Below are 23,204 nucleotides of genomic sequence, written 5' to 3'. Positions count from 1 at the left end.
GGGAGAACAAATTAGTTGTTATGAAATAAGCCTTTTTTGTAGAAAATATTCCTTAGATGGTAGCTTAAACCAACCACTATGAGGGAAAAAGTACAGAGGTATTTCATGCTCTGTGATGTTTTCACATTTTCAGCTGTTAGCTTAAAAGGCAGGAAATGAAAGATTTCTGTTATTTTTTCTGAACAGAAACAGGCGTCCATTGACATGCTATTGTGGGGTGGTTGCATGTTGTCATTTTAATATTTGTTGTAAGGTAGAGCGAGATGAGCGTCGCAACCCCAGAGTTGTCCGCGACTGGACGTACCTTTACCTTTTAAAATATTTGTTGTACACACCTGAACACAGGATCAACTCCTAGGAGTCGTCGAGGCTTTGATGGGCAATCCCATTCAAATGGTGGGTGGGCACTGTGTCACGTGCAGGATGGGGTTTCCCTGGATTCCCACAATATTTTATTCAAGTTGGCACCCCTGACCCTGAACTCCATTTAGAAGATTTCAAAGCTCAGCAATAAGTGTCTGTCCCCAGGTTTATAGTAGAAGATGACACAGAAGGAAAAGGAAACAGCAGGGAGGAGGAAAAATAAACTCATCCATCAGTTCTTAGATTCAGAGTTGTTTGGTTTGAATAAAAACAAGGGCCAAGACTATCCCAGTCTCAGCCTATTGGTGCAGAAGTACAGTAATTAGTTTTTTGTTACAGACCTCTGATATAAAAAGATAAATGAAAGCTGGGTCTCTTGGCACCCATCATTTGTGTCTTTTTAAAAATCCATCCTTACATTTTGTTATATTTGCTCTGGCCTCTGACTAATGCAATGTATTGATGGGTCTCTTGCAGAATTTTCTCCAACTTGCCCAGTTGTGAAACCGTCGGAGAGAATAGACTGCATCCCAGATACATTGGCAACAAAGGTACAAAGAATGAAAATAAAAAATAAAATAAAATAAAATAAAATTAGAGTCAGAAATCAGTTATCAGCTGTCTGTGGACGAGAACATACTAGGATACAAAGTTAGCAAGGATGGAAGGATTGAGGAATTGGAAATGGCTATTCCTCCCCATGGAATTGCCAATTCAGAGAGGAAGGAGAAGCCTAGCCACACTCTGCCATTGTGGTGATCCCTTATTTCAAGGGGTCTGCTATGCATAAGAATAATAGAATCATAGAACTGTAGAAGTGGAAGGGACACCAAGGGTCATCTAGCCCAACCCCTGCCTGGATCATGTTCTGTTACTCCCATGGAGGAAATTATGGGAGAAAGCATGGCTGCTCCTATGCCATGGCTTAGTTTTGGATGCTGCTGCTAATGACATCAGAGCACCTTTCCCCCTGCCAAAGATCTGCAAGTGGCTTGTATCACTCTGTCTCTACTGCAGTGTTTTTCAACCTTTTTTGGGCAAAGGCACACTTGTTTCATGAAAAAAATCACGAGGCACACCACCATTAGAAAATGTTAAAAAATTTAACTCTGTGCCTATATTGACTATATATAAAGTAATTCTCTTGAATTTTTCAATTTTTCCCACGGCACACCAGGCAACATCTCGCGGCACACTAGTGTGCCGCGGAACAGTGGTTGAAAAACACTGCTCTACTGTACTTAATTGTTGTGCAAATGGAAACACAGGCGGATGAAATCCAGAAACTTCGGCTTGCCAGCCTTCTGTGGTTCAGGGAGTCTGTGACCAGCTCCTGGACTTGAAAAATCTGCATTGACCTCTGTTCAGTTGGGGAAAGCAGAAAGCAATTAGCTCTCTACTATCATTTATTTATGCCGGTGAACATTCCTGAGAGGTCAGATACTGAAGGTCTGAAAAGAGTTCTTCTCAGTGGCAAAAGTCCTCTCTCCTGTAGTATTTGCCTTCATGAACAATTTATGTGGTTATACGAGAAATTAACAGTTGGTAAGCTTTAACCTTTTTACTTTCTTAACTTTTTTTAGCTTGGTCAATCATTATTGTAGTGTGGTGTCTCTAGTTATTTCTAATACTGATGAGGAACTGGTTATTTTCTGCCCCCTCCCCTTCACTTTTGATATGGGCTGACTGATATCCAAAGATATGTTAATCAAGAAGTCCACTCTCTGAATTAATTTATGCAAGCTGTGTCATATTGCAGACTGTGTCTGGCCCTGTGGGCTGATTACCAGTGGTAGAGGTGTCCCTGAGGCGTATGTCCATCTGTGCAAATGTCCCCATTAGGTACAGAGGAGAGATCCATTTTAAATGAATTTATAAATGGAATTTGACGGCTCTGATCAAGCTTTGCCCACGATGGATTGCCTCTTGCACTGAACATTTGCTTATACCAGAGTCACTTATGCAAAAACCCATGTACAACATAAATAATATCTATGAAAAAGTCAAGCTCCATGTGTTACTATATTTCTGTAGCATAATTGTAAAACTATTAATACTTAAGGCTTGATTCCAGCATAATACTATCTAAACACATTCTGTCCTCATGAGAATTCACATTTGTGCAACATAACTTTCCTTTCTTTCCTTTCCCCTACGTATATTCTGGGTTGCCCCTCATTCCTCTGGAACATCGGGGTATGTGTACTGGGAATAGGGAGGAGAAGAGGGAACGTTCCATTGTGAAAGCATAAATCCTTGCACTAGTTGTTGTTGTTGTTGTTGTTGTTGTTGTTGTTGTGTCATTTAGTCGTGTCCAACTCTTCATGACCCCATGGACCAGAGCATGCCAGGCACTCCTGTCTTCCACTGCCTCCCGCAGTTTGGTCAAACTCATGTTGGTAGCTTCGAGAACACTGTCCAACCATCTTGTCCTCTGTTTTCCCCTTCTCCTTGTGCCCTCAATCTTTCCCAACATCAGGGTCTTTTCCAGGGAGTCTTCTCATGAGGTGGCCAAAGTATTGGAGCCTCAGCTTCAGTATCTGTCCTTCCACTATAGAATGATAGAATAATTAGATATTGCCCCAAGTATTTTTTTATACAATTATATGCATTGAGCAATATCCAACCGATTCATTCCATCAGCTCAATGATTTATGCTTCCACATTTGATTTTTCCCTATCTTTTCCCCACCCCACCCCCGCCGCCCTGTGCAAAACCTATATTTGTTCTGGGGTTCCCCTCAACCTTTCAGAGCAGATTTGGGAAACGTGCAGTATATGTGGGAGGAGATGAGAGGGCAAGGAAGGCCACGGAGCAGGCTGAAATTCTTGCACTGACAGAACAACTGCCCATTCTTGTACACATCTGTTTATGTGGGGGCAACTTTAGAAAGCACGGAGTGTATCTTATTGTGCATATAATAATTGTATAATATAATATATGAGGATTTTTAAAAGCAGAACCTGGAAGGGAGTACAGCCCACCTTTTTATCAAGATCAAGAAGAGAAGGGCAAGAAATTTGTGCAGATAAGCTGCACATTGAGATTTTCAGAAGATTCAATCTTTTGTTCCCATGCACTGGAGGGCTGTGATCATGTGCAGCTCTGCTTTATCTGCTTCCTTCCCAGTTAACAGGAGGCTGCAGCGAGAAGGAGGAAACTTCCTTCCACTCATGCTGGCAACTGGAAGCAATCCATTGTGATTAGACTGTAGGTCACATCCAGGGGACCCTTGTGGATAAAGCTTAGTTTGGCTTAGAGAAGTGTGAATGTGCAATCCACTGTATATATTTACAAGTGAGGAAAAACACAGCAACAGATAACGATGCAGCAGAACAGGCTACCAGGGCCCAGCGAGCACTGTGATAGAGGGATGTGACAGACCTTGACATTTCAGTGTCCTGCAGGGACTCTACAAGCAGAAGGCAGATATGCCGGTGGATAGATTTAGGAGTGAATTTTTCTAGCAAATAATTTCTTCAACGTAGAAGAAATAGATAAATAGATAGATAATTCGGCTATAAGCCCACAAGATAAAACAATTCAAACAATTCAATAAATAAAACAGCATTTTACATTCTAAAATATCAACTAAAATATTTCAACGCATAATCTCCTTCGCATTACTTACAATCTCTAGATGTACCGTATTATGGCCTTGAAGATAAAGATGGTGCATAGAGTTTACTAGATTTTTAATAGTCATGCAGCATTCCATGAAGTCTTTTATATGAAAGAACTGAAATCAGGAATCTGGCAACCTGTAATGTTCTATAAGAGTCTATGTCCTGGAGTAGATAAGCTAGATGCAATTCAGGTGGTTTAGCAACAATTTCCAGAATGATTGAACTCAGAATCCTAACGTCTCTCACCTTCTGTTTTGCTCAATTCACTATGTCATTGTTGTGACGCCCTGTAGCGCCCCCTAGGCTCAGTGCCCAGTGTGACAGAACTGGTTGCACTGCCCTAAATTTGCCTCTGCCCCCTTTGCTTGATGAGAAACGGGGAAATGAAGATGTGTTTCGGAAGCAAGCACAATGGAGAGGACTTCTCCAGCACGTCCCCTGCCTTTGCTCGCAAGCTCACCTTTCTCTCTGCCTTTCCCATCAAGGAAAAGGGAATGGAGGAGCAAAGGTGAATTTTGCAAGCAAAGGCTGAGACCTTGCCAAACCTCCTTTTAGACTCCCACATAGAGCGCACTGCAGTAATCCAGCCTTGGAGCCGCGGTGCCTTCAGTACTGTGGTCAAGCTCTTCCCGTTCAGGAGTGGCCTTAGCTGTCCTACCAGGCATAGCAGGTAAAAGGTGCTTCTGGTCACTGAAAGTAGAATGAGAATGTGCATTCATGAGAGAGCCAGAGAGCATTCACTAGAGAGCCAGTGTGGTGTAGTGGTTAAGAGCGGCAGACTCGTAATCTGGGGAACCGGGTTCGCGTCCCCGCTCCTCCACATGCAGCTGCTGGGTGACCTTGGGCCTGTCACACTTCTTTGAAGTCTCTCAGCCCCACTCACCTCACAGAGTGTTTGTTGTGGGAGAGGAAGGGAAAGGAGAATGTTAGCCGCTTTGAGACTCCTTCGGGTAGTGAAAAGCGGGATATCAAATCCAAACTCTTCTTCTTCTTCTTCTTCCTCATCTGAACATGTATAATCATCCACATTTGGTCATGCCCAACTTCATGTGATTCCTTCTAGATTGGGTTGAATGTTTTGCAATGAGGTTGTGATGGGCAGCCAAGCTACCACTGTGGTGTGTCAAGATTGGAGGCTACTGCCTATCTTTATTTTGCTGTTCAGAGTTAGGGCAAAGACAGAGCCCGCCCCCCTCTGTGTGAATTTGCCATGTAGCCAGAACTTATTGGATACAGAGAACTCTAATGTCATTGTGTTAATTATGTGAACCTTGACCGGCTTGAATAAACCCTCTCAATGTATGCTATTCCTTAAGAAACAACAGATTGGGGAAAACAGGTGAGCAGGTGCAAAAACATAGGGATTTCACATAACCTTTCTCACGTACAGACCATCCATTTTTGCATTAAAAAAAAATCATGGATCAAACTCATGAAATGCTGGCATCTGATAACTGAAATGGGGAACTAAAATACAAAAGCTATGCAATTTAAGTTGGTTGTTGGAAGACCAGGGTGGGGTTTGGGTTAAGTGCTGCAGAAGTGTGCACAAACATTTTTCCTTCCAAATATTTCTCTTGTTAATGGGCAATTTCCTTGTGATAAGAAACTAGCCTTTGTGTGAAGGCAAATGTGTGTTGGTGATTAAGAGCTTCTATACAAATTCATTAGTTTACAATGTACTGAAAGATGAATCACAGAGATTATGGGATAACATCCAAAGGTTGCTTCGCAGTTGATTCTTGATTGATATGGCAATTGTCTGAATGCTTTAAAGTCCTCTGTGGGAAGAGAGGTTGTCTCTGAATGAATGTGATAGAAATGAAGGAGTGAGCACTTCATCCCGGAGAATGCGACCATTGTATTTTTTGTTGTTGTTGGCACAGAAATGTGCAGAATGGGGAAGATGTGTTTGAACATGTATACGGTAATTCTCCCCCTTGGTTATATAAAAGGTGAATGTCGGAAAGTTTAGAATTGGCTCTTGCAACTGGAAGATGAGCAGAGGTATTTGCATAACTATTCAGTCTGCATAATGGGGCTTAAATTTGAACTTTTCTGAAGTATTCAGTCATTTCACTTCCACTTAATGATCAGTGGACCTGCCCAAGTCTGCTTCAGAATTAATCCAGATCAATGAAATTAGTTTCCTGACTATCTCAAGAATGCTACAGCTCTTGTGTTCCTGAATGATGTGATAAGAGGACACCATGGGATCCAGGGCTTCTGTCTCTGCCAGCTTAATGGGGGCCTCACTGCCACTCAATGTGGTTTGGATCTGGTGCAATTTTACACTGGTTTAACTTGCACCAGATTGCTTTACACCAGCTTCCTATGCATAGGATTGCTCCCTGTGCCACAGAATGGAAGCTTTCTTTCCATTTATGGATAATGCCAAAATTGCAGAAGATGACAATTTAATCTGCTGGCATCAGCATTTACAGAGCAATGACATAAATGAGTCCTGCGGGCTCATGCCATTGTCCAGAAAATGAATTTAGAGAGTATTGCTGCTTCTGAAGTAATGCCACTTTTCTCTCTTTATAATGTAGGACATATGCACACTCCGCGGCTGCTGCTGGAGCCCTCAGAATGAAACCAGCATACCTTGGTGCTACTTTTCTGACAGCCATGGATACCAGCTAGAAGGAGGCCAGACAGACACAGAAACAGGTAGGCAGAAGAAGTGTGTATTCCAGGAATAATAAGCACACTCTTTCATTAAATAGTATGGAGGCCAGCACCTCTAGGCTGATCAGCTGTTTGTTATGCATAATACAGACTGAGGTTGAAAGTCTTTATAAAGAATTTGTTCTCCATCACATGGTTGTTAACAAAAATACAGAATAAAAAAGGATGTTAGAACTGTGAAGTTAAGCACTTAAATATGCTACAGCTATGACGTGGTTCCCCCCCCCCAAATGGCCCCTTGCAGAAGACAATGGGATTGGCCCAAATTGTCTATCAGCAAATCCATTGTCTCACTTGCTACTTCCATGTTTTTCTTTTGCCTGTGGGTAGGTATCCTGGTGATGCATTTGGCCCAAGAGCTGTTAGTTGTTGACTCCTGTGCTACATAGGTTTAGCCAATATTGGAAGCAACACTCCTTTGTTTATCACTTCTTTTTCTTGATAAGGATTTGAAGCTACGCTGGCAAGAATGCCTGCACCATCCTTGTTTGGAAATGATATTGAAAGGCTTGTCCTGACCGCAGAATATCAGACCGCAAACCGCTTCCGGTTCAAGGTTAGATTCTTTTTTTAAAGCAATAGTCCAACTGACGGGTCACACTCAGAATTGGGTTGCATATTGATCAAAGGCATTTCACACTGCAGCTCCACCATGCACATATGTGGTAAAAGGACGTGGGTGGCACTGTGGTCTAAACCACTGAGCCTCTTGGGCTTGCCAATCAAGGTTGGCGGTTTGAATCCCCGCGATGGGGTGAGCTCCCGTTGCTGTGTCCCAGCTTCTGCCAACCTTGTAGTTCGAAAGCACAGCAGTGCAAGTAGATAAATAGATACTGCTGTGGCAGGAAGGTAAACAGCGTTTCCATGCACTCTGGCTTCCATCACAGTCCTCCATGTGCCAGCAGCAATTCAGTCATGCTGGCCACATGACCCAGAAATAAATCTTTTTGAGGGTTTAGGGAATCCCTCAAAGTAGACTGTGATTTTATTACTAAAAACCTTTCCAGTAGCACCTTAGAGACCAACTGAGTTTGTTCTTGGTATGAGCTTTCGTGTGCATGCACACTTCTTCAGATACTGATACTTCAGATACTTCAGTATCTGAAGAAGTGTGCATGCACACGAAAGCTCATACCAAGAACAAACTCAGTTGGTCTCTAAGGTGCTACTGGAAAGATTTTTTATTTTTTTTATTTTATTTTTTTGTTTCGACTATGGCAGACCAACACGGCTACCTACCTGTAACATTTATTACTAAAGGAAGCACACATTATAGAATATTATGTCTTAAACAGACCCAAAGTAACCTTCCAAAGCTCTTTAAAACTTAAGACGTATTGAAAATCATTTTACATGAATATATGCTGCAACAGGACCTGTCAGATTTATATCAGAATACTGTGGGCATGCTGGTTCACATCGTCACTGTCAAATTTCCCGATAATTTCTAAATATTCACTTCAAAAGCTGTCATTGAACATCACATATTGTCAGGTTGCTGAATCTGGCATGTGGTATTTGAAAATGAGTATCAATATAAACTCAATTACTTGGAATTTGGGGTAAATCTTAGTAAATCTTAGCAAGGTTGCAGAGTGCTGAGATTTCCTGGTGGCGACAAAAGCTGTGATTAGCTGATCATCTCCAGCAGTGACTAGCTAATCCTTAGACTGCCCAAGTATCTTCAATGGAGGAGAGTTCAAGATAGGAGAAGGCCCATAGCTCAGTGGTGCAGCATTTGTTTTGTATCCAGAAGGTCCCAGGTTCAATCCCCGGCATCTCTACTTAGGATGAGACAGTTCCTCTTCTGAAACCCTGGAGATCTGCACCAATGGTTACATTGTAAACCACTCTGAGAATTGCAGTTCTGGGAGGGGAATAGGGGTCGCCTAAAAACTCTCAGCACCCTTAACAAACTACATTTCCCAGGAATTTTTTTGAGGGAAGCCACAGCTGCTTAAAGTGGCATGATACTGCTTTAAATGTATACTGCAGGTGGAGCCAAGATTAGAAATTAGGCCACACATAGGCATTCAACAAAATTTCCTGGGTCTGGTGTACTTGCCAAAGAGGACCCAAAAATGCATAAAATATGTTTGCTTTGGTAAATATAAGGCACAGGAAAACCTTTTTTTCAATCAATACTGCAGAAATAAATCAGGTATCACACACATGTATTAAAATGTCTGGCAGACAAAATGTTAACTAGGGAAACTTTCCCCATACTGACAGATGAGAGTGTGTTCATTTCTCCCAAAGAAGTTGGTTAGATTGTTGCTTGTTTGGTTTCATGCCTCTTTTTCTTCAAGGGCTTGCCAAGACTGATACTTTCTAAAAACAAAACGAGTCAAAGCACTCTGCTTGTTTCAATCCCAGTGGAGCAGTACCCCCTTGGACAACTCCCCCCAAATATTGACAGGTCTGGTTATGCATGTCACCCAAATTTCAGGGGGTTGGACCAAATGACCCTTAGGGTCCCTTCCAACTCTACAATTCTGTCATTCTGTAAGCTGATTGAGAGTCGTAATTGTAAAGGTTTGAGGGAGCGGAAGTGGAGCTTGAAAGTCTCCTATTTCTTTCGATTTTATCGCAGACAGATTGAAACACACCTTTTTTTAAAAAATGGTTAGTGAAAACATGTTGGTCAGAAAAACAATTATTTCCATTCAGTTTATGCTAATAGGATGAAATTGATAAAAATGTGCTTTTAATGAATGAGTCTGAAGAACACGCAGTGTATCAGGAAATTTGCATGGACTCATTAACTACAGCTGCAGAGAGTTGGCTAATGAATACAGTGTTTAACTGTACAGCAGTCTAACACAATTAATTATGTTCATTAAACATGTAGCATGCATACCACTGATTTGGAATGCATTGTGACGAGGGAAAGATGGTATTCAATAAGTAGAAGTTAATTCTGGGTTCCCCATGAACTTTGTTTTAATTGTTTCCTTTTAAAAAAATAGATTACAGATCCTGATAATAAGAGATATGAAGTCCCCCATCCGAATGTTGCACCCTTTCAAGGACCTAAAGCAACAAATACGAACTACAGAGTTGAAATAACTGAGAATCCTTTTAGCATCCGTGTGATCAGGATGAGCACTAACAACGTCCTGTAAGTCACCTTTTAATTTTTTTAGTACAAGTAACATTGCAATCAACTGTTCATTAATTGTCCGAGCACTTCCATGCCTGCCCCCCCACTACCCCATAAAATTAGTATCATTAACGTAAAAGAATGCAATAAGGCAGCGGTTCTCAATATTTCTAGATAAATGAAACCTTTTCCACATTTTTCCACATTGATAAAACTCTTGAGTGAACCCTGCACATTAGCTAGGTGAAGTTAGCTTGTTGAAAAGGATTCTGGGAAATGTTCTAGACTGAGCAGTTATTCTGGGGCCCACATCCTGTTCACAAAGAGTGCTGAATTGGACCTGCCAAAATTTGCCATTGCTCTACATGAACGGAGACTTCACCCTGTGGCAAATTTAGCAGTCCACCATGGTTGTACATTTATTGGGTGGCAGTCAGCATTAGTGAGCAAGCTGTCATTCAGGGAAGCTTATTTTTTATTCCCACTAAATATATATGATTATTTATAAGCTATCGAGTATTAAATCATTTTGAGAGTAGCTCAGTCATTTGAAACCAGCAGTTTAAGGGAAGGCAGTAAAATATTAACACATTTTTAAAATGTCAGAACCTATGCACATGGATTGGAGATCAAATGTTGGAATAATTTGTTTTCCTCACAACTGATGTTCTAATCGGAGTTTGGGTGCCTGGAACCTCTGTAACAGCTGGACAAAAGCTGTGCATTCCAAACCTAAGAAAATTATAGTCTGGAAACCCTCAGTTGTGGGGATAGGTAACAGGGAAAGAGAAACAAAATAGGAAATTCTTTCCAGTAGCACCTTAGAGAGCAACTGAGTTTGTTCTTGGTATGAGCTTTCGTGTGCATGCACACTTCTTCAGATACCGAAATGCACACGAAAACTCATGAAAACTCATGTAAAAATGACCTCCGCATCAGACAAAGAAAGAGAAAGTCTGCTCTTTTTTATGGTATATTTTGGATTTGGGACTATTTTCATATGAGGAACACACTGTATTCAACCCACCTCTGCATGCAATTTGAGATGATACAGTTCTCACAGATGGCATAAGCAAGGGAGTGAGACACATTCAGTTTTGGTGCTGAGGAGAAGAAGAAGAAGAGGATGGGAAAACTCATTCCCATCTGGAGGTCATCCAGATGAGAAGCCACTCACTTCCTTATATTTGCTATTATAAATTCAATATATTCCAAGACAGGTGTCAGTTCATATAGAAACATGCCGTAGCCTGGTCCGAAAGACTTATTATCATTCCTTGTAGAAATGTGAAGGAAGCCCTTCAAGGGTCCTTGCACAGTCAGCCAGGTAGTATATGATGTTTGCATTACCTTGACCAATGCTGACTGCAGTCAGTTAGTTGTTGGATTCAAGACAGGATGCAGCTGTGGTTCTTTGTCAGGCAAGGGCAGGCAAGGAGCAGAAGAAAAACGAATGGGACCACAGGCAGGTAGGAGGTCAGCTACCAGATCAGGAAGAAAAGGGACAGAGAAGCAGTCAGAAGTGGAGTAAAAGAAATGAACGGGGGGGGGGAGCAGAAAATCAATATCTGAGGTAGCAATAGAAGGTTGGAGGGACTGGAAGTAGATGCAAGGTCAAATGATAGCAGGGATCATGCTCTGAGGCAGCGGTTCAGCAGAGAAAGTAGGAAAGCAGGCAGAGTCCTCACACTTCAGGCAAGTTGCTTAGACTGTTGAACGGATGCGAAGGCAAGGCCTCTATAGAGCCTGGTAAGCTCCTGTTGGCTTGGGGAATCAGGTAACAACAATCAAGCTGGAATGTCAGCTGATACTTTTCAAGCTGGAACTGCATCCTAGAAGGCACTCTTTTTCTTTAAGGTTTAGGATGCGTGACTTCCAGAAGACCCAGAGTGCTGAGTTAAGGTATTGCTAGAGATCAGCTGCTAGAGTCCCGAGTTAAAGAATCTCCCTGGCATCTTGTACATTCTTTTTTGTTTGTTTGTTTCAGAGGGGAAGAGATGTTGAGTCCCTTAATAGGCTATACATAGACCTACTTTTAAAAATATTTAGGCACTTCATTTATTCTGTAGATTTCTTACCCCACACACTACCATGAGGTCCCAGGCTCCACTTATGTTCTTGTCACTCTTCAAACAGGTTCGACACCAGTATAGGACCACTTGTGTATTCTGACCAGTTCCTGCAGCTCTCCATCAGACTGCCAAGCTGGAATGTTTATGGTATCGGAGAACAGATCCACAGGCAGTATCGGCATGATTTTAACTGGAAAACGTGGCCCATTTTCACTCGGGATGCTGCACCGATTGGAGTAAGGGACAAATAAAATGTTTTATCATGAGGTGAAAGACGAACCAGACATGCAAACTGAGCAAATGCGTTTGAAATGTGAAAACAGTTCTTCCTATAATCGGGGGGAAGTTGCAGTTGTTAAAGGGCGCTATTAGCAATGCCTCCAAATCTCTTGCTTATTTTGAGGTGAAGTCTAAACTTTCAATATTACCCATGAAAGGAATTGCATCTGAAATATTTTGACTAGAATTCTTACTCATGATTTTCATAGGATTGAACGCCTCATGTGGCATTCTGTCTGAGCCATATGTCTATTTATTATGGAGAAACTGCCAGTTTCTGCTCAAACATACTGCTATGTGTTTATCACTGAAATTGCCTCTCTAAGAAACTGCCTAAGAGTATAAATTATCCAGACCTGACATTGCTACCAATTATTCAAAGAAAATTCTTGACTTCTGGAATGCTGAGGTTTATGCCCATTGCAAGAGGAAAAACCACAACACAATTTTAGTTGTCTGATCAGAATTAGCAATGATTTATCAACTATAGCAAGTTCTCAGAAAACAAAACAATTAAGTGATCTCCCAAGACCCACAACAATTTCCAAGTGGTCCATTGGGGGGGGGAGGAGTTTAGAAAACACTGGTGTAAGAAAAATAGGAATTTGCCAAAATTATCTTCCATTCATAGAATCCTTCACAAGGCCAAAGAGTCTTCGGTGAATGGAATATGGTGTTAGATAAAACCCCAATGTACTTCTGCATGTAGACCAATTACAAGGTGACGGGGGCTCAAAAGAACCATTTACTGATTTCCCCACATCAGAAATGAGCATAAGAATCATAACTTAATTTATAATTGAAAGCTTTCAACTGACCCCACACTCATGCCTTTAACAGTAGGAATTGAGCCTGTACAACTTTCCCCATACAGGTATGTGCTCTTAAAAAGCTGGTTCTAAATAAACAGGGGCATTAAAAAGGGACCCCACCTGAATGGAAATTTACTGGTCAACTCAACCATGACCTTTAATACATCTGAATTAAACCGACTTGATAAAAATGAGCTCATTTAATTTCATTTGTTTGACCCTGGACTAAATTCCAATACATCTGTGTCTGCTTGGCCCTCCACTCAAAACTGTAAACCAAGATTTTATGCTGGGTTACCAAGATAAATGATACCGATCAGTATTAGGGGTGGGAATTCTAGGGAACAAAATTTAGTTCAGTCATCTCATTTTGATTCTTTGATGGGCAGATTTTAGAAAGCCTTTCAAACTGCATTTCCAAAGAGGTTTTGAAGATTCAAGGCATGCATATGGGCTCTGCACATTTTAAATTTCTATTTCCCCCTCCCAAAGGAGATGCACAACCTGTACGGTGCGCAGACTTTCTTCTTATGCCTGGAAGATGCCAGTGGACATTCCTTTGGTGTATTCTTCATGAACAGCAATGCCATGGGTAAGGATTATGAATGTGATCATGCCTCTCATTGTGCTTTTGATCAGGGACCTTCCCGTTCTCCTGCGTTATTTTACATATGGAAAGATGCCTCTGACACCTTAGAAATAATCATTCTCAAATGACACTCTTGGCTATCATTAGTAAAGCAATTGCAGCGATTTTAGGATTTTTGTCGCCTGGAAAATATCAGATATAAAAGTAGCCATTGGATTAAAATCAAATATGTGATTTATTAAAACAACTAATCATTGTATTTGCTACAAATACAGAATACATTGGAGAAAAGCAAAGTGGTTATTATTTTATTTATTTATTTATTTATACCCCGCCCATCTGGCTGGGTTTCCCCAGGCTTCCAGCAGAATATTAAAATACAACGATTCATCAAATATTAAAAGCTTCCCTAAACAGGGCTGCCTTCAGATGTCTTCTAAAATTCCGATAGTTGTTTATTTCTTTGACATCTGATTATATAAATTTGTCAAGGAGGTCCCCCACATATTTTGTGGGCAGATAAGGAATCCAGAAAAGTTTCAGAATGTTCAAGTTTTACAAATTGGCCTCCCCAAATTCTTCATACGTGGGTGGTAAAATGGTGTGCGGGGAAGGCAAAATTCTCTTTCTCAGAAAGCTCTCTTCTGAGAAATCTCTGATTACTTTGTGCCCAATGAAATTATGTTGTTAGCACATGGTGGTGGATGAAGGAAGCACTGGCTTAAGAGAGGAGGACTGGGAGGAGTAGGAGCCAAGCTTCAACAATATTGAAACCGGATTCACTGTTGCATCCAAAATTCCTGCATGGCGAAGCTGGGGAGTTCATTTCACAGAATATACTTCAGGGGAAGAGAAGACTGAAGTTCTTCAAAAGTGTTGGAAAAACTCTAAATATAAAGTACTATATATTCTGGCGTATAAGACTACTTTTTAATCCAGGAAAATCTTCTCAAAAGTCGGGAGTCGTCTTATACGCCGGGTGGAGAATCTGCGGTGGAGAACTCTATATTTTAACTGGAAAAGTTGGGGGTCGTCTTATACGCCCAGTCGTCTTATACGCCAGAAAATATGGTATTATTATTTTAAACTGCCCTCATGAATTTCCCAGCAGCCTTTCTGGGAAACCTGTTTTTTCTTTACCATATTGAAACAGCACAAGCATTTATGAACTTTCTCCAGTTATTTACATTATCCTTCCACAACATTGTGTCATTCATATATTATTGGACTACATTATTGGCTAGGGCTGAAGGGAGTTGCAGTTCAACAACATTTGTAGGCCAGCATGTTTGCATAGTGAAAAATGTAATGCAGTTGTGGATTATACTCATGGATCACTTTCTGTTAATCATGAACTCCAAATACTGTACAAAGAACTGCAGAGCACAGATTGATAGTGAAGTGATTCCCAAGCATGAGGTGACCCAACAATTCAGAAATAAGACATTACTCACAGGTGTGCTATCATCTCCCTCACATTGCAAATTGATCCTGCCAGTATGGCAAAGGAGAATGCCATTGTGTTTAGCAGCTCATATACAAAGCTAACCTTAATATGCTTTTTCTTCCCCTGGCAGATTTTGCTCTCCAGCCTGCTCCAGCTGTTACATACAGAACAATTGGTGGAATTCTAGATTTCTATGTCTTCTTGGGAAATACTCCAGAGCAAGTTGTTCAAGAGTATCTCTCGGTATGATTCTGTTGTATGCAAGATTTTTCCTTTAGCAGTGGTAAACCGCTTGTATATCTGTGAAAAGCAATTTGCAGGGGCAGTGTTACTTTTAGTCAAAAAAAAGCGTTAATCATTATTTTTATGCATATTCCCATTCTTTGAGCCAAAACTGAACATGTCCATGTGCAATAAATGCCTTTAATTATGCCCTTGAAGACAAAAGGAAGCAACAAACCAAAGACTCCAGGATGCAGTAAATTATTTTCAAATTAACTACTCCTGTGCTCTTTGGATTTTATTTGTTGCTGTTGTTTAGTCATTTAGTCGTGTCCAACTATTCATCACCCCATGGACCAGAGCACGCCAGGCCCTCCTGTCTTCCACTGCCTCCCGCAGCTTGGTCAAACTCATGTTGGTAGCTTCGAGAACACTGTCCAACCATCTCATCTTCTGTCGTCCCCTTCTCCTTGTGACCTCAATCTTTCCCAATATCAGGGTCTATTCCAGGGAGTCTTCTCTTCTCATGAGATGGCCAAAGTATTGGAGCCTCAGCTTCAGGATCTGTCCTTCCAGTGAGCACTCAGGGCTGATTTCCTTAAGGATTGTTTTACTACGCTCCTTTTCTCTTCCCTTGATTTCTTTCCCTTTTATCTTGTTTATGTGTTCAAATCTAATGTCCTTCTCCATAGTGTAACATTAGTTCAAATTAAGGGAGACTGCTCCTGGCTGACACTGCTAATAGTCCCATTCCAACCCCAGCTCTTCCTTCCCCCAACGTAGTCCAAACAACGGTATAAGAATCAGTGGTAGACAGATTATCTGAAGACAACGGCCTATTTGGAAGGGAAAAGCCCCCATTACCAAATTTGGGCAGACTGGTGTTCCCCCCCATCTTCTACTAAACTATTGCTTTCATTTAGAAATACAGTGATGCAAAAACTACCTTTTATCTTCTTTTCATGTCTTAAACTTGCAGCTGATAGGACTCCCACGAATGCCTGCCTACTGGAATCTTGGTTTCCAGATCTGTCGCTGGGGTTACACTGACATTGCTGACCTGAAAGCTGCAATAGAAAGGAATCGGGAAGTTGGCATACCATATGTAAGCATAATAGGTCTGATCAGTTGGGAAATTTGCCCTTTATTCATACGCATGCTATTATTGATGCTATTATTGTACTGTGATCTTGGCTTGGGGAAGCAGGTCCCATTCCACTAGCAGAATATATGAATGGAGTCGAATAACTATGTAAAAATATTAATAGACTTATTATATCCGATGGGTATAACTCACAGCGACTGACAAATGGCCCGACAGGAGCGGCATAAGTTTGGAGTAACTTGAAATTTGTTCTCTGAATGTTGATTCTGTGAACTTGGAGATATCTTTAGCTAGAATTACAACAGGCCCATGGTGGAGAATGCTTTTAGCCTGAGAGCCATATCTCTCCATAGAAAACCTTTTTTTCTGCCGGCTGAATGTCACAAGTAGGTAGAGGAAGTGGGCAGAGCAATGGATTTGACTTACCTTTGTTCAGCAGATTACTTTCTGGTTAAGCCAAAACCAGGGATTTCTCTATAATCCCTCCCAATACACCTGTGTTTATACTCTGCCCAGGGCAAACAAGAGGCATGTTTACATTGCATCCCCAGCAAAATGTGGGCATGTTAAGGATAGTAGGAGAAGATATATTGATTAAATATTATCCTTCCTTCACTCACACTAATGATTCATGCAGCAGAACAGATTCCCCTCAATACAGCAGGAAGCTAGTTTGCAGATTCGTTTGAATCTCTTTAGTTAAGCAATCTAGTCTTGCTTGATCAGGCTGGATTATTCCTGGTGTTGCATTTGATCCCTGTTAAAAGAATAAAGACACAAGCATTTTTTTCTTAAAAGTAACAAGAGGTTTGCTCACATTCAGTTCACAATATGATCCCTGAAGGCAGGCTTTAGCTTGTAGTTGCAGAACATAGTGTGAGTTAACCCCATATGAGGATTGAGCCCATGTGCTGCTGACCGAGAACCAGCAGACAGCAAAATCCATTAAGAGAACGCCATCAAGCGAACAAAAAGAGCAGCATGGCACCAAGAGAGAGAGAGATTGCTGCGTGACTTGGCTCTTTTATGGAGTCAGCCAGGGTCATGGGAGCCAGTGTGGTGTAGTGATTAAGAGTGGTAGTCTCATAATCTGGTGAACCGGGTTTGTGTCCCCACTCCTCCACATGCAGCTGCTGGGTGACCTTGGGCTAGTCACACTTCTCTGAAGTCTCTCAGCCTCACTCACCTCACAGAGTGTCTGTTGTGGGGAGGAAGGGAAAGGAGAATGTTAGTTGTTTTGAGGCTCCTTAGGGTAGTGATAAAGCAGGATATTAAATCCAAAATCTTCTTCATGCCCATCTCCCTGGTCACATGAAGGGGGACGATGCTCCAGGCCAGTGGAACAGGAAGTTATACTGACTGGAGTAGTATAACTACTACTAGTTATAGTAGTATCCCCCTGCCTGTGGCCACTCTAGGGAAACAAGGAATGATGCATTTGACTGCTCCAATGGATTACATCCCACAGAAAATCACCACTGCATGAAGCAACAAAGACTGGCGTGGCATATAAATTAGGCATAGCCCCAAGGACCAGATAAAGAGCCCTGGAGGTCTGTATTTGGAGGTTCACTGCCTCTGCAATAGCAGAAGTATTGTCTCTTAGTTGGGAAAGTGTATTCCTTACTTGCTCATTTCTGCATTTTATGTAATCTTTCACACATTCTGGGAGCCTAGTGGAATCTAGCAGAGTTTCCACATGATTTTCCATGTCAATTGTTCAATTGTTTCTGGGGAATCCATTTGCAACCCCGCCAGCTCAAAAAATCATGGGAATTTCAGGTGTTGATTTCATGTGACAAAATTTGAGGTGGTATCCCGGCCTGCAGTTCTTTCCAAATGCTTATAATTTTGTGTGACATGGCATATCAATCCAGGAGCCACGGTTCTGTAATGCAACAGGTATTGCGATGCAAAAGGAACATTAGGAATCGGGGCAGAAGTGCTAGCATTACCAACCAGAAAAACTAAAGCCCAAATCTGAATGCAGCCTAGAGTCTGAAACGTCTTCAATAAAAGTTTTCTAAGTCGAGCAAGCAAATCAAAAGAATGTGGAGATGGCAAAATCAAGGATGTCATTTTTGAAAGAGTTCTCCCTACTGGGAGCCTGGTAGGAAGCATGTCTTCCTGGAGGCTGAAGAACTAAAACGAGAACAGGTGCTAATTTCCCTTACACCTGAGAATCTTTAGTTATTGCAAAGAACAGCTGCCCTTGCCGACAAGTCTGTTTAATTAGTTTGTGAAAATGTATTTTCTTGCTATGATTAAAGATATTTGATTTTGGGGGAACCAGGTTTCTATGTAATGCTAATGGATGGGGATGCCTGTGATGATTCTTTCTTTTTCGACTTCTTGAAGTCCACTTTTCATCAGCCCACTTTACTTTTCATGTATATTAGGGAGTAAATCGCATAAAATGTAGCCGCACCGTAAGTTACCATAGTAATGGAAGTTTAGGGGTGGGGATGAATTATATAACACACAGTAAATGGTTCTTATTTGGGCTTTACATGCATGAACTGCACAGTTGGAAACCATTTCAGTCTTTGAATTTGCCTTTCTAAGCCGTGGATGGGAAGCAGCCTGAGTAAAATTATACACCAAATATGAACAAGCCACTTTATAGGGAAATGATCTTATTACATGTGGACTCATGGTAGGATTGTAAGATTCCGTCATTGGTTGCTTAAAAATTGGGAGCCAGCCCATGGTCTCAAGCACACATTTCCCCCCATTCTTTCCTAGTGCAAATTCCTCTGCTTTACTCTGTTCAGCATTAATCATAATACCGTGTTATATCCACTGTGACATTCTTGCTGTTAAAAACAGAGTGGTTTTTAACTTGAGTTTGAAACCAGGTTGAGAAGGGAGTTTTGTAAATCTTGATTAAAGATCATACCAGGGCAGAAGGAACATTGCACCAGTTTTCTAAATGTATTTATCACCTATCTTTCTTCAAGGTGCTCAAGGCACCCTGTGTGGTTATCACCCATATTACCTTTTCAGAAACCCCATAAAGTGGATATATATGTATAATTGTCCAGTAGCACCTTAGAGACCAACTAAGTTTGTTCTGGGTATAAGCTTTCATGTGCATGCACACTTCTTCAGATATGCTGAAACAGAAGTCACCAGACACTTATATATAGTGGGAGGGTGGGGTGGGGTTTTCCTCAGGAGGGTAGTAGGAGATGGGCGATTGACTCAATGGGTATGGTAGACCTGTTGACGACTTGACTACTGCAATTAGTCCTACAGGAAAAACAAGGGATAATATAATAGGATAATAGGATAAGGCCTACACTCACCAACACAGCTTAAGAGGCACCGAGAAGGGCAGCCTCGGCTCTTGCTCTGTAAATTACTATTGTTTGTATAAGATGGGAGTTAGTGACTAGTGCACTGAGCTGCTTTGCTGATTGGGAATTGGAATCCTAGTTTACCTGGTCCTGATGCAACATGCTAATCACTGTGCTATTCTGAAGACGACATAAAAAAGAAGCACATTACTTGTGTGGGAAAGGGGAGGGAGCTCACTTACGAGTTCTTACCCCTAAAACATTATTTCCGGACGAAGATGAATACAGTGGTACCTTGGTTTAAGAACAGCTTAGTTTATGAACAACTTGGATTAAGAACGCTGCAAACCTGGAAGTAGGTTTGTGAACTTTGCCTTGGAATAAGAACATGTTTCGCTTCCTGTTGAGTGTGTTCCATTTGTAAATTGAGTTCCCCACTGCTATGGAAAAACACACCTTGGTTTAAGAATGCTTTGGTTTAAGAACAGACTTCCGGAATGGATTAAGTTTGTAAACCAAGGTACCACTGTACATACAACTGGAAAAGCAAGCTTTGTGTTGTGCTGGGTGTGTGTGTGTGAGTGTGTATGTGTGTGTGTGTGTTTAACTCTGGCCTCCTGCTGGCCAATGCGCTTACCTGCTGGCCATATCTCAACTGGCAGGTTCAGCAAAAATCCCCAAAGCGGGGTTTTTGGAAGGTGGGGTGTGTGAGAGGCTGCATCCTAAGCAGGTCTCTCTGCTGTTGCCAGGCAGCATTGCCCTGTGCTCCAGACCTAATTATCCTTCCCCGCAGTCTTCTGCCATGGCTGTTGTGTCTACTTGTCCATGCTGCATAGGTGAGGGGGCAGGCTTGTGGAATTGTGCCCATCACTACATCTTGTGAGAGCAAATCCCATAGTTAAACTACAAGCTGTGTGAAGAAGTTATTTCTCTTGCGTGCCCTGGATCCTCCAACATCTAGCTTCATTGAATGATGAGTTCTAGTGTTGGGAGAGAAGGAGAGAAACTGTTCTCTATCCATTTTCCCCACACAGTGCATAATTTCCTGCATTTTATACATGGTAACTTACCTTGATGTATATATACAAACTTGGTAAGCTGTCCTGCAAACGTTGGAGAACCTTTGGCCCTACAAGCTCAGATTTCTGATACGGAACAGAAGAGTGGTAACATTTTTGTCACTGTTAGGCAGTACAACATCCTTTCCAATATAATATACTGTGTCCATTGTAAATGGGGAATACGAGACTGGAACAATTGAAACGTTTCAATATGTTTTTGTACTTGCAGTGATTTCCATTTTCTTTTAGGATGTTCCGTACACTGATATTGATTACAGTGATTTCTATTTTCTTTTAGGATGTTCAGTACACTGATATTGATTACATGGAAGACAAAAAAGACTTCACTTATGATAAAATAAAGTTTGCAGGGCTCCCTGAGCTGGTTCAAGACCTTCATAACAATGGACAGAAATATGTCATAATACTGGTAATTTTCAGTGCATTTTACTGTTTCATGGATTTTTTCTTCTTTTTTGAAGCGTTAAATATTATTGGAACCTATTGATTCTGGACAGTTTGTGAAAGGATAATATTTTCTGTTCCTAATTTTTCAGGATCCTGCCATTTCTATTAATGGTCTCCGTAATAACACACCATATATGGCCTATGAAAATGGTAAACGAATGAACGTGTGGGTCAATGAATCAGATGGAGTAACTCCCCTTGTTGGAGAGGTAAGTACCGTGTTTCTCCTAAAATAAGACACCGTCTTATATTTTTTTTCGCTCAACAAAACACAGTATGGCTTATTTTCAGGGGATGTCTTATTTTAACCGTGTCGCATCGGTACGCTGCATAGCCATGCCTCTCCAGGCTGTTTTAATGGGAGGTACCACATCACTATGGCTTATTTTCGGGGTATGGCTTATTTTTGGGGAACGGCTTATATTTCGCAAATGCATAGAAATCCTGCTATGGCTTATTTTATGGCCATGTCTTATTTTAGGAGAAACAGGGTAGCTGCTTTTACAAGCTTGTAGCTTAATCCCCTTGGAGGTTCTTTGTTGTTGCTATTGTTATTTAAATTTATATACCACCCTTCATCCAAAGATCACAGGGCGGTTTACAATATAGAAACAAAAATATGCTAATAATAATAATAATAATCCCTCCCACACAGTTGACCATATTGAAATGAATGAGGACTTAGATAGAGCAATAATGGCTAAGCTCAAGTAAACGCCTGAGATGTTTCTATTCTTTCTTTGCAGACCTATGACTTTGCTCACTAAAATAGTATCTAGACTGTCAGTTTAATCTATAATGTGTCCTTTCCCTGACTACTCTTAATATCTTTTCCTCAAAGGGTTTATTTTTCAGATAGTCACACTACATATGTATTCAAGTCTCTTTCATTCTATAATGTTACCAACATTTCCACTGTCTGCATTCAGTTGACCATATTGAAATGAATGAGGACTTAGAAAGAGTAATAAAGATGTACCAGTGTCCAGAGGACTTGCCCCACCCTAAAAGCAGAGACCACCAGCAGCTAGTTGCGTGTCGAGACCCCGCAACCACCTCCTCGAAGAATAAGGACACCAGGACACAGAATATATGGTTAATGTTATTGGGCAAACTTTGGCCACAACATTATTGGTAACAGAATGTGAGTGTTAGTTGGCTTAGGCATTGGATAGACCAGACTATATCTGACTCCTGCCCACTGTGCAGGAAGTCTGGTAAGGGTAAACCACCGGTAAGGGGAGCCCTGTCGATGTGAACCACCTTGAGCTCCCCCTGGGTTCCCGAAGGGGTCATGGCATGGCCCTAGCCCCGTCCCAGGCTTTGGACAAGATCCATACCCCCAGATTCCTTTAACGGAATACCTTTAAGCTTGGAGGGGCAGGCGATGGCTGGGAAGCGAGCCAAGAGGAAGTCCCCTGGCTTGCGCCCTCATTTAAATTGGTCCCGGCCATGCCCCTGGCCAGCCGATTGGCCGGCTGCCGATGATGTGGCCAGAGTCCTCCAGGCAACGCAGGACAACATCCCCCACCCCCCCAGGAGAGTGGGCAGCCATGCAGCCAACCGCAACCCTGCCCCAGAGTTAAGTGGAGCGGACCTAACACTTCAGCAAGCAGGAGGAAAAGGAGGAGAACCATGAGCCTCTGGGACAGCATGGGTCCCATCCTGCAAAAGCACAACAAATGTAGACCAACTATTCTGTCTAGGAAATGAGATAAAAAGTGAAAGTGGCCCTTACACTGGTCTGATGAAACCCATTGTCATAGGTTATTATTTTAGGAAAGAAAAGTCTGGTGTAAATAACTCTGACGTGAATTATTCTGATGTAGCGATGTACTTTAATATGCTGTACAGTGGAAGCTCGGTTCTTGTTCGTCTCCATTGATGAACATTTTGGAACCCGAATGCCGAAGTAAATGCTTCCATTTTCAAACACACCTTGGAAGTCGAACAGCTTCCGCTGCGTGTTTTTCAATTTTCTCAATTGAATTTGCCTTGGTTTTCGAATGTTTCAGAAATCAAATGATCCTCCAGAACGGATTCCGTTTGAAAACCGAGGTTCCACT

General features: G+C 41.6%; 1 protein-coding gene across 1 annotated transcript in view; it reads left to right on the top strand.

Annotated features, from left to right (window-relative positions):
- SI (sucrase-isomaltase) overlaps nucleotides 1-23,204 on the top strand; it is a 102,934-nt gene that overhangs the window by 1,510 nt on the left and 78,220 nt on the right. Inside the window, exons 2-11 of the mRNA XM_033150581.1 lie at nucleotides 841-914; nucleotides 6,543-6,663; nucleotides 7,128-7,237; nucleotides 9,651-9,802; nucleotides 11,921-12,092; nucleotides 13,440-13,539; nucleotides 15,114-15,226; nucleotides 16,185-16,310; nucleotides 20,969-21,100; nucleotides 21,228-21,347. Coding sequence (XP_033006472.1) covers nucleotides 841-914; nucleotides 6,543-6,663; nucleotides 7,128-7,237; nucleotides 9,651-9,802; nucleotides 11,921-12,092; nucleotides 13,440-13,539; nucleotides 15,114-15,226; nucleotides 16,185-16,310; nucleotides 20,969-21,100; nucleotides 21,228-21,347 — 1,220 coding nt within the window. The remainder of the gene's footprint in view (nucleotides 1-840; nucleotides 915-6,542; nucleotides 6,664-7,127; nucleotides 7,238-9,650; nucleotides 9,803-11,920; nucleotides 12,093-13,439; nucleotides 13,540-15,113; nucleotides 15,227-16,184; nucleotides 16,311-20,968; nucleotides 21,101-21,227; nucleotides 21,348-23,204) is intronic.

Source organism: Lacerta agilis, chromosome 5, assembly GCF_009819535.1.
Source record: "Lacerta agilis isolate rLacAgi1 chromosome 5, rLacAgi1.pri, whole genome shotgun sequence".
NCBI lineage: Eukaryota > Metazoa > Chordata > Lepidosauria > Squamata > Lacertidae > Lacerta > Lacerta agilis.
This window is presented reverse-complemented; position numbering and strand designations above follow the sequence as displayed.